At 34.3% G+C, this 12,322-nt stretch overlaps 1 protein-coding gene across 20 annotated transcripts in view; it reads left to right on the top strand.

Annotated features, from left to right (window-relative positions):
- Nucleotides 1–2,035, top strand: part of LOC123514343 — a 567,471-nt gene extending 565,436 nt beyond the window's left edge. For all 20 annotated transcript variants that reach the window (XM_045272190.1, XM_045272188.1, XM_045272194.1 and 17 more), the window contains 2 exons: nt 160–300; nt 1,602–2,035. In XM_045272190.1, coding sequence (XP_045128125.1) covers nt 160–300; nt 1,602–1,673 — 213 coding nt within the window. In that variant the 3' untranslated portion in view covers nt 1,674–2,035. The remainder of the gene's footprint in view (nt 1–159; nt 301–1,601) is intronic.
- The last annotated feature ends 10,287 nt before the right edge of the window (nt 2,036–12,322 follow it).

The raw sequence follows: 12,322 nt of genomic DNA on the forward strand, positions 1-12,322 counted from the left end.
TCAGTTCCTGAAGAAGCTCAGTAAAACTGGTCAAGAAATAAACTCTACTACCTTCAGTTATGTTTCCTCTCACTTCCTTCAATCTGTCTAAATGTCTAAAAATTTTATTTTATTGTTTCCATTAATGATAAAAAAAATCTAAATATAAATATTTTACAGATTTGCAGTTTATTAAGAGGTGGGATAGCTGAGCGTGGAGGTGTAAGAGTTGGCCACAGAATCATTGACATCAATAGTCAGTCTGTTGTTGCTGTACCTCATGAGAAGATAGTTAACCTCTTAGCAACATCTGTTGGTGAGGTGAGTGGAATGTCATTTTTTTTTTCTTGTATCTTATGAAACAATATTCTTAACTATAATAATAGAGCATAAAGGAAGAAAATTCTACATACCCTATATTCTGGACTATAAGCCAATTTTTTTTTTTTTTTTTTTTTTTTACGTATAGCACCTGTACGTATACTTGAAGAGTATACAAAGCACTGTTCAGCTTCCACCCATTAGTGGTACAGGCAATTTTACTTATAGTAGTACCCATATTAGGGCCCATTTCACCACCCAAGCGCTATGACCTATTTGGTTCTGTAAACTCTTCTTCGGTGAAAACAGTTTTGAAACTCTCATTCGTTATTTCACTCATTTCCTTTGCTGTTTGGTATGTCTTCCCTCCTTTAACTATTTTTTCTATTGTTTCCATATTCTTCATCTTACTATTCATATACTTGTAAAAAAGCTTAGGTTCATCTTCACTTTTCTGCACCAAATCTCTCTCAAAGTTTCTTTCTTCCTCTCTCTTTACTCTAATATATTTGTTTCTTACATTCTTATACTGCTGTCTGTTGCTTTCAATTCTCTGGTTTTTTAGTTTCTTTCAAGCTTTATCTTTTTCCCTCTTAGCTTCTATACATCTGCCATTGTACAAAGCTTGTATACTTTCCTTTACTCTATAGACAGTTACATATTTCCTCACACCCTCATTATACTTCTGTAGGAATAATTCATATGTGTGTAATTCATCTCACCTAACCTCGGTCGCCTGCTGGTCACCCAGCCAGTCTTCCCCATTACGGAGCGAGCTCAGAGCTCATAGACCGATCTTCGGGTAGGACTGAGACCACATCACACACTCCACACACCGGGAAAGCGAGGCCACAACCCGTCGAGTTACATCCCGTACCTATTTACTGCTAGGTGAACAGGGGCCACACATTAAGAGGCTTGCCCATTTGCCTCGCCGCTTACCGGGACTCGAACCCAGGCCTCTCGATTGTGAGTTGAGCGTGCTAACCACTACACTACGCGGTGTGTGTGTGTGTGTGTGTGTGTGTGTGTGTGTGTGTGTGTGTGTGTGTGTGTGTGTGTTTGCGTAGCTGCAGAATCAATTTCAAGGTACTGTAGAGCTTAATGTTCACCACAGGGTTATGGATTTGTGTTTTATTCTCTGTATATAAGACAACCCTATGATTTAGGAGCCTCAAAATTCGCCCAAAAAAAAAAAAAAAAACTCATCTTATAGTCCGGTATATATGATATTTTCAGAATACTACATTGATTTAATATTAATTGTTGATTCAATTTTCTTTTAATTTCCTCACATGCAGATTCGAATGAAGACGATGCCTACATCAATATTCCGGCTTTTGACTGGCCAGGAAACTCCCCAATACATATAGTGCTTCTTGATCAGTGTATTTATTACACTCAGATATTACTTCAGCTGCTTGAATGGATGGACTAGTGTAAGCCAGTGACTCAGTTGTGTATTTCTTTATGAGCTATGGAAATTAAACTCCTTTTAGTTACTATGTGCAAGCTGGAAATACCTTGGCCCCCTCAATCCTGTAAGAACACTGTTAAAAGAATGAAATTGGTCTTGTCTTCATGTTCCATATAACCAAAGATAAAAGTATAATGTTATGAGGAAGAAATGAGCCAAAGTAGCATTAGACTACAAAAACTGTACATGCATGTCTAATAATGTTTCCAGTTCATATTATTGTAGACAAAATTTACAAGTTGGTGGTGCCAAGAATTTTGACTTCAAGCAAAATTATAAAGGGAAAATTTTACAGTAAAGTATAATCAGATTACTCCTTAATGTTTACAGCCAAATTATAAATTAATATGATTATGTGTGGAATAGAATTATTGGTACATGACAATAAGATGAGTATTTGTTCTAGTTGTGCAGGTTCAAGTATTGACCAATATGTGATCAGGGAGACGGATCTCTCCACTTAGTAAAGCATTAGGAGTAAAATCCCATTATCCATGTCTATCTAAAATTTAAGGAGTAATATCATCCAGGCTTCTGGCTGTGCTTTGAATAAATAGCATACACTGGTAATGGCATGACACTGTAAAGTAATGAAAAGGATTAGGATTTGAAGTGCATTTAGGTTATACAGGTATTTCATACCAATTATATTAAATGTCATGTTTCCCACACACAATGGGTCGATAATTTTTACCCAAAGTACCTTCACTCATAGTTTATCTTAACTTGTGGGATATATATATATATATATATATATATATATATATATATATATATATATATATATATATATATATATATATATATATATATATATAAAATCTATGAGTGAAGGTATTATGGGTAAAAAGTATTGATGCATTGTGTGTGGGAAACATTATGACTGTACAGAAAACAGGAAACTGACATAAAGTGAGATCAGCAGTTGACCAGATTTTTTATGGTTTTCATCAGATCCACTGTGCTCCTCTTTTATAACCATAGAACATACCTTGGAATTTGAGTTCAAATAGATCCAAGCCCGAAATACTCTGTACACATGTTGTCTGTTGAGGGAGCTGCTTGCCTGGAGTTCTGCCTCCTTCTCTCCTCAGCTCACTAGGGTGTTGTGTGACATACAGTGATAATTTTTGTCCACAATCTATGCAGTCAAATCCTTCTAAGAAACAGTTGGCAAATGCTAGATTAGATTTTTGTGGTGTCCATGAAGAAAATGTACAGGTAACACAACAACACAGTCACCGTTAAGTGCTACTCTTTAAGCATACATAGCAACTGATTCTAACTGTCATGCCCTCCAACAGTTTGACATCTTGGCACTTGTCAAGTGACAGGCTTCATCAATCAGCTGACTACCAATGCACATTCTTTACTATGGCAAAAATATCTTTCACATTCAGTTGAAAATGTCTTTAACATTCAGTAACATTGAGTATTCACACATGATATTCATGTATGGATTCTGCAGTGACATTGAGTATTCACACATGATATTCATGTATGGATTCTGCAGCAGCACAATAAAGATACAAGTACCCTTACTGAAGACAGCAAGAAAGAAGAGTAATCTACAGTGTGTGTTACCATCTCCATGAGAGAGGACATTTCCTTGTTATCTCTACAGCAGCTGAACAATTGGGTTAGCTCAAAATGTTATTGTTGAGATAACAACACAAAGCCAAGCTATCACTACAAAAGTACAAACATACAAATATGTAAAGAGATAAAATTCACAGATCATACTACTTTTTGACATCACTTACAAAGAATATTGTATAATCTAAAGGGAAATTTACAGGAGTGGGATAACACTGGTTTGTCACCATGAATCTGGTGAGTTGCCATATACCTATGTTTGAAAAGTAGCACTCAACAAACACTGCATTGTTGCTATATATATATATATATATATATATATATATATATATATATATATATATATATATATATATATATATATATATATATATATATATATATATATATATATATATATATATATATATATATATATATATATATATATATATATATATATATATATATATATATATATATATATATATATATATATATATATATATATATATATATATATATATATATATATATATATATATATATATATATATATATATATATATATATATATATATATATATATATATATATATATATATATATATATATATATATATATATATATATATATATATATATATATATATATATATATATGTATGCTACACAAAGTCACTCATATAGCAATCCAAGAAGAGAAGGGGGAAGAGGTCCACCCAGGGAAACAACTTCCATAACACACTACTTAATTTATTGTAAATTAAGCAAATCACAGCAATATGTGTATTGAGTATTTTTCACTTGATATTACTTGAACTATTATATATAATGTACCTTAATTTGCAGGACATCCTGTACGTACATCAAACATACATACATACACAGTCAGGTCCCTGCTAATTGCCCTCAGTAAAGTAAAAAGAAAATTATAGTGGGTCTCACTGGGCTGAGGCAGACTCACAAATGACAAAAATATTTTGATACTATGCTCTATTTGAAAACTTTTAAAATGGGAGGAAGGCAAACTTCCAGCATGGCTCAGATAGCCATTACCCAGTAAAAAAGAATTCAGTCTCTGATTAGTCTCTATCATTTAAGAGGGGCATATGTTTCTTAAGTTCCTGTATAGAGTATACCTACAACTCACAAAAAATATACTTAAATAAACTTATCCAAATAGTTCATAAAACATCAAAAAGTTATTGAAGAAAAACTAGTCCGGTACATTAATAATTAACAGAAAAAAATATACAGTGCCATTGATAACACATTCAGTTGATGAACACTGACTGGATTATCACTCTTATCTTTCCCAATTGGTGTTCACAACCTGACCATCTTACCATGTTAATTGGAGCACTTATACCCTTAATTACTAACTCTTAATGAGAAACATTAGTTATCTAATTGTGGAAGCAGATGGTAAACCAGCACCAGTGAGAACAGCCAGCTCACTAGCATCACTGAGTGGCAAGGGCAAGGTAATACGTATTTGAAAAGATTTATGTTACCATATTGCACATTAGTGGTGACCTATATACACACACACACACACACGTATGTATGTATGTATGTATATTTTATATATATATATATATATATATATATATATATATATATATATATATATATATATATATATATATATATATATATATATATACCTTCAAATTACTAACAGCAAAACATTTTTAGTTAAAATTTTTAGTGATTTGGCAGTGGAATAATTTGTGAGCAGTCTGTTGTATCAGACTTTCAGTTACGAAAGATCCCGTATAATTAACCCAAGGAAGAAAAACTGATGAGAGTATAAAAACTATTTTGATACATTTATAATGGATTGAAAATCTCCCTTCACTACTTTTTCTTCTTTTTCCATGAAGTGGAATTGCAGTAGATTTGCAACTTTTGTAATCATTATTGTCTATAATCATTTTAACTTTATTATTATTACTATTTTTATTTTATCATTCTTTGAAATATAATACATATAGCTTACTTCCAAAAATTTTTGTTTTCAACTAATTTCATGATAAAAGTATTTTAAAATGCAAAGAAGTGAGTTATCTTCAATCACAACATTCTTACCTTACATAATTTTGTCAGAAAGGAAAATGTAATATGAAAACAGTAAGAGGAAAGCCAATTATGTATATATATATATATATATATATATATATATATATATATATATATATATATATATATATATATATATATATTCAATCTTTGAAGTATGAGGTGGTCTTCATATTCATTTATAAATTATGAAAAATGCATATCATATACATACCTTGTAACTTATGTTACCTGGACCGGTCAGCTTGGTGGAATTCAGTGGTCCCTAGCACTGATGAACCAACCACCAGAGCCATCGTGTGTCAGGTTATACAGTAGTTGACAACTTATACCTAATAATATGTGAGTGCAACTTTATTGTAGAAGCTTGTTTTGCATTACTTTACTGATTAGGAACAAACTGTGTTATGTATGGATGGAAGATATTAATCCAACACTTCCTTGAAAAGGTGCATTGACACAGTGTAGCAGCATGAAGGCTGATGTGCTGGTCACTTGTCTGTTCCAGTAGTCCACATGCAAACTGTGTTGCCTTTGTGCCTGATCTGGAAGAGCAAGTAAGATGTACAGTGTACATGCAAGTCTTATACCATTAAGTTATGAAGGTAGTGAGATATCTGTACAGCATAAATAAGTATATAAATATATACAGTATATATATATATATATATATATATATATATATATATATATATATATATATATATATATATATATATATATATATATATATATATATATATATATATATATATATATATATCCCTTTCATTATAATAATAAAACACAAGTAGCCTTGCCTATGTTCAGTATTTATCATGTCCAGTTTCAGTTATATTTATTTTCATATATGAACTTTTTACATTTTATATGCACAAGCTGTCCTTCAAGTGCTGAATATGTTGAGAAATTTAATTGAGCATCTTTAAATTAGACTTTTTAAACTGAGCTGCCTTTGCTTGTTGCACTCTAAAACATCAAAATATTTATTTGGATATATAACACATGCAGGTTTGATATCTTCAGTGTTGTTTTTACTCATCTCAAGAGGCTAGTCAAAATTATGTGTACAACTGAAGAAATAATCTTGTGTAGGTTGTAAGAATATGCTAATTTTGTAATAAATATTATTTATGAGAGTACATACATTTTGACGTTGCCATCAGCCCAAAAAAAGGTCAAGGGTATGGACAAGAAACTGTTAAGACAAGAGTTCTTCAGTCAAAGACAAGATGCACTGTTATTAAAATGACTCTTGTAATGGTTATCACTTTAGTAGGAGCAACCCAGTCCTTGGCTTATATTAAATTCATCTTACAATATTACTGCTATTATAAAAATTCTCTTGATCTCTAGAGGAAAAAAATTTGTGTATCAACTGGAAACTGTGTCTTATAAATATGTAAGATAGGGTGTAAGGTCTCCTGCTAGACTTTCATAATAACCACTGTCCCAGTCCTTAGAGCAGATCATAGTGGAAAGAAAAATAATGCACTGCAGCCAAGCTATGCAATATTTTTTTTTAACTACAATCTTATTTCAAATTTGCCTACCTTACACTCTTTCTTCTTAGGGAATAATTAGATATGTTTCCAATCATCACATGGAAACCCAGGATTATGGGGTTCACTGTAACTAGACAGCTTCAAAGCACAAGCTCACAAGCTTACCATTGACATTTACTTGTGACTCACTACCCTAAGTGACTGGCTAACAAGAGAACAATTATGAAAGCTTAGCCAATGACAGATGACCAAACTGTAGAGAGAGTGAGTGTTCATAGACTGTACACAGGCTTTGCCAGTTTAGCACCTGTAACCTCCTGGACGTGTTGACTGTGTGATGATTTACTGTATGTCTATCATGGAAAATCAATAACAGAAACCAAAGGATAAGATCATTAATAACATTAGGAAATTATTGTGATGTGACTGCGTTGTGTGCCATACTGACGTCTGTTCTGCCAGTCAGTTCTTAATAAAAGGGTTGATAATTTCATGTTTGATTACCTTGGTTGGCCTACTAAATATATAATTTTGAAGATAGAATTATAACTTATTTGTATCATATACATAGCACTAAGCTGTTCTTTTATCAATTACAAAGAATGCAGTATAAGTGAACTTACACCCTGTTACCATAATCCACTGCTAGAGGGCAGGCAGAAAGCTCCATCATATTCCTATCTCAGAAATTAAGATATAAGGGACCCATCTGATGCCACTTGCAAGGGGAGGTGGGAGGTTAGTTACTGTATACAGATATGATCCTCAAATTAATTTAATTAAGTCTCAAAATTATATTTGTTGAAGAAACTGTCACTTGTATCAAGACTCGTAACATAAGTAAGTGGCACTAAAGTGACACAAGGTGAAGGCTAACACGGGGACGAATATCTGAGACTAGCACATAACCTGAGGCACCATGTGACATGTGGAGGCTTGATGAAATGGAGCCTGAACACACAATCAATAAATAAAGTAACAGTAGGGCTGTTAGTGTGTGGTCTCCTTACAGGTCGATACAGAAACGTTGGTCATTAGACACCAAACTACCCCTAGTAATTACAGGACCCAAGAAACAATTGTCATATGTCCTCTGCACATCACTCAAGTAGTGGCCTGTGAATACCAAACTGGCTGTCTACATTGCTACCACCAGTATCACCAGAAAAGACTGACTCATGCTAATTTGAAGACGTGACAACACTCCTAGAACTGGGAGCAGTGACATCAAAGAGTGGAAGGTATTTCCTTGCTAGTTAGAGGTGTGTCCTTCACCCCTTCAGTACCATGACGCATTGTCATATTCATTTCATTCAAGATTAAAGAGACGGAATACAAAATCAAAATGTGAATTCTAAAGAAGACAAACTAGCTAGAGAAGGAGACATAAGAGTAAGCATAATAGAGCAGGAAGAAGGGGAGGAAACCACTATCACTTGTCAAAAGGGAGTCGTTGAACACTTAGAGTTAGCTTTCAGCCTCAATGGAATACCCGAATAGCACTGAAGATATAGTCAAGAAAAATATAATTACACTAGAGAACAAGAAAGCATCAGGACCTGACAGAATGAAAGGAGAGAATGGACGATGAAGGAATAGCAAGAAAGGTTTATCTGTGGAATGAAAGTGGAAGCAAATGGAAGAAAATGTGTATGAGAATGACAGAGAGGAGTGGATTACAAGTTGCATGTATGGGGATGAAAATAGCTGGGAGGTATCAAAATGAATGTGAATGGATCGTGACAAGTGGAGGCTAAGTAGGAAATGAATGGGATGCGAGGAAATGGAAGAGTGAGATAGACAGACAGGTGAAGTGGGTGGGGACTGAATATATATGGAAGAATGAGATGGAATGAAAGAGCACGCTGGAATGGTATAAGGAAAAGGAAGCCCCGATGTATAAGATGATGCAAGTGATTCTGACTGAATTAGGGCATAATAGGGATGAAAGAGTGGAGAAGACAGGAAGAGAATGGACGGCGTTGTTGCTGGGACTGTGTAAAGGGACGAGTGAAAGGATAATTGAGACTGAAGGAGTATCTGGAGAGAATGTGGCGAGCGAGATGTATGGATGATAAGTGAATAGAATACTGCTCTTTTTTTCACCTTTTTTTTTTTTTTTTTTTTTTTTTTTTGTCGGGTTCTTTTTTTCTTTTTTCTTTTTTTTTCTCTACAGGAGCTGTCGATCCAAAGGCCTTGAGTTGAGCTGAGTTGAGTTATAGGTCGGGAGAGATGCCTTTGTATCGGCTCTCCCTGACGTATTTTTCTGGCTGTCGGGGTCTTTTCTTCTTTCACTTATTGGTTTCTGTTATTGTCTTCTATTTCCTTGATCTTCTTTTGTCTTACATTCCAAAATTTTTGCAGAGTTGTTTTTGTTTCTTGTATGTCTGTATTATTAAAAAGCAGATCCCCTGTTATTTTTTCAGTATTTTCCAGGTATGGCTGCTGTAATGTTTTATTTTTCTGTCTTTCTGTGGCATAGGCAGGGCACCAGAGAAGGAAGTGGGCTAAATTTTCATTGTCACCACTACACAGCCAACAGTCTGTACTTTCATTTGAAAATCTTTTCCTATCATTTAATTTTAAGGTGTTTGTTCTACATTTAAATAGGATATCTGATGCTATGTCATTAGTGTATACCTCATCTTGCCCTCCAATCTCCTTCCTGTGTTCTTTGTACAGAGTTACACTAATTTTATCATTTAATGATTCTCGCCATGCCTGTGTGTCCCTAGTTTTCATTATGCTTGATATACTTTCCTTTGTTTCATTTTGTATGCTTCCTCTCAGTAGTCTTAATTCTCTCGGATCTTTTAGCTCCTGTGCCACTCTTTTTATCCATCTCCCTTGCCTACTCTCCACCAACTCCTCTGCTACCCTTCTCACCAAGTCTTTTCCTTCCACCAGTAGGTATCTTAGATATGTTAGCTGCCCTTCCCTCACTCTTGAACTCACATTAGATGCTCCAACTTCCCCCCTCAGGGTTGCTATAGGTGTATAGCTTGGTGCTCCTAAAATTTGCCGGAAAACCCCATTTTCTATCCTCTGCAGCTTATTAATTTCCATTTCATTAAAGTCTATAATGCTACTTCCATATAAAATGGAGGGAAGTGCCACACTCTTCAAAAAAGTTTTTCCAATGAGTAGTTTTGAGCAACTCGCTATTACGCTCCTCGTCATATTGGCCAGCTTTCTCGCCTTTGTTAACATTTCCTCCTTCTGCACTTTGAAGCAATTAATGCTGTCATTTATAGTGATTCCTAAATATCTAAATCTATCTTTTACTAATATATTTTCAATATTTTCTGGTCTTACCTTCATGTTAAATATTATTATTCTACTTTTCTCTTTGTTTATTTCTAACCCAAATTCTTTTCCTATCTCCTCCATTTTCTTTATTACGTGTTTGGTATCCTCCACACTGCTGGTTAACAACATTCCATCGTCAGCAAAGAAAAGCGATGTTATATTAAACTCCTCGTCCCTGTAGCCTTTGTTTAAATCTTCTATTTGTTGCATTATTTTAAAAGTAATCAGTTTGAAAAGAGTGGTAGACACTGTGCATCCCTGCCTTATTCCGCTTGTCACGTCTATTTCCAGCTTTTCTTCCTCTCCTAGGTCAATTTTGGTCTTATCATTGTTATATACATTGGCTATTAAATTAATACATTTTGGGTTTATTTTAGTTTCCATCAGGACTTCTATTAATTTCTCCCTCTTTATGCTATCATATGCTTTGGCAAAATCAATTGATGTTACAATCAACGTCTTTTTATCTTGAAAAATTTTTGTATGCAGTATTTTAGAACAAAATGTTATTTTCAATTCTACTACGTTCTGTGAAACCTCCTTGCGTTTCTTTCCCTAACCTGTTCTTTGTTATATGATCTTCTAAGCTATCTCTTATGATTGACATCATTAGTTTATACCCAACGTTAGTTAATGCAATAGGTCTCAAATCCTTGGCTTTTGGGCATCTTGTTTTGGGATCATCACTGTCCTTGATTCTTTCCAGCTTGCTGGTACATGGCCTGACTCTAATGTACTTTTCATTCCCTTTGCTAATATTTCCTTTAATACTGTGCTATTTCCTATCTCCTTGTACATTTCTCCTTTAATATTATCTGTCCCCACAGCTCGTTTGCTCTTCATTTTTCCTAGACACCTCGCCACTCTTTCCTCTGTGATAATGTTCTGTTGTAATTGCACCTCTCCTCCTGTCACCCTTCTTGCCATGTCGATGTGTTCCCATACCTCCACTGCACAAGTCTGTATATATTGCATTTCTGTCCCTTGTTCATCAACTGCGTTCAGCCTAACTGATCGTTTCTCTTCTATGTCTTTGATCATTTTCTCATACTCCCCTGTATACTCCTCTCTCTTCCTCACATTCCAGATTTCTTCAATATTGTTTTCATATTTTCTATATATGTTGCTCCAGAATTTCTTTACCTCCTCCCCCACCTTCTCCTGCTCCAGTTCTACCCCATCTTCTCCATAAATTTTTAGGGGATTTTTCTCCTTGATCTTTTCCCCTTTTAGCTTCTTAATGTACTCCCACATCTTCTTTCCTCCATCCTTGCTTTCCTTAATTTCTTTGACTGTTTTCTCTTCTTGTTTACAGATCTCCTTTTTTATTAGCACATGTACCCTTTCTTTTTGCTTTAGGTATAACTCCTTCCACCTTTCCCTCTCTTCTTCATTTGTTGCATTTTTCCTCATCCTATTTAATTTCCTCCTTTCTATTATTTCTTTCCTAATTACATCATTTATCCATACAGGCTCTGTGTTCTTGCTATTCTTTTCTCCTCTTCTCCTATATTTTCCTTTTAGCACCTTCTCTGCTGTTTCTTTTATTAGTGACTCCAATTTTTCAGTGTTCTCCACTTCCTTATTTAGCCCCTGACTTCCCATGCACATCCGAAATCTTTCTCAGGAATTTTTGTCTGTTTTATAATACTCCTTCACAACCCACTCTTTACTCTCAAATTTTTTCTTCTCCTCTTTTATTATTAGCTCCACTTCAATTAGATTGTGGTCTGACATGTCAAAAATTTCCTTCTTATCTATTTGCATGCTCTTGAATTTCCTATAGACTTGATTTGTTGCCAATACATAATCAATAACACTCCTTTGTTCATTTCTGCTCCATGTGAACTCTCCTGTGCATCTGCAATCAAGCTATATTTTTCCATCAATTCCAAAATTATTTCTCCATTACTATTCACCTTCTGCTTCCCCTTTGAAGCCCACATGTCCATTAAAATCACCCATGACTAAGAACGGGTGAGAGTTTCCATTTATTATCCTTTCCATTTCTAGCTTATTATTACTATTTCTCACTGGATCGTTAACACTCAAGTAAACCACTACTAGTCTC

This window comes from Portunus trituberculatus, chromosome 37, assembly GCF_017591435.1.
Source record: "Portunus trituberculatus isolate SZX2019 chromosome 37, ASM1759143v1, whole genome shotgun sequence".
Lineage (NCBI taxonomy): Eukaryota > Metazoa > Arthropoda > Malacostraca > Decapoda > Portunidae > Portunus > Portunus trituberculatus.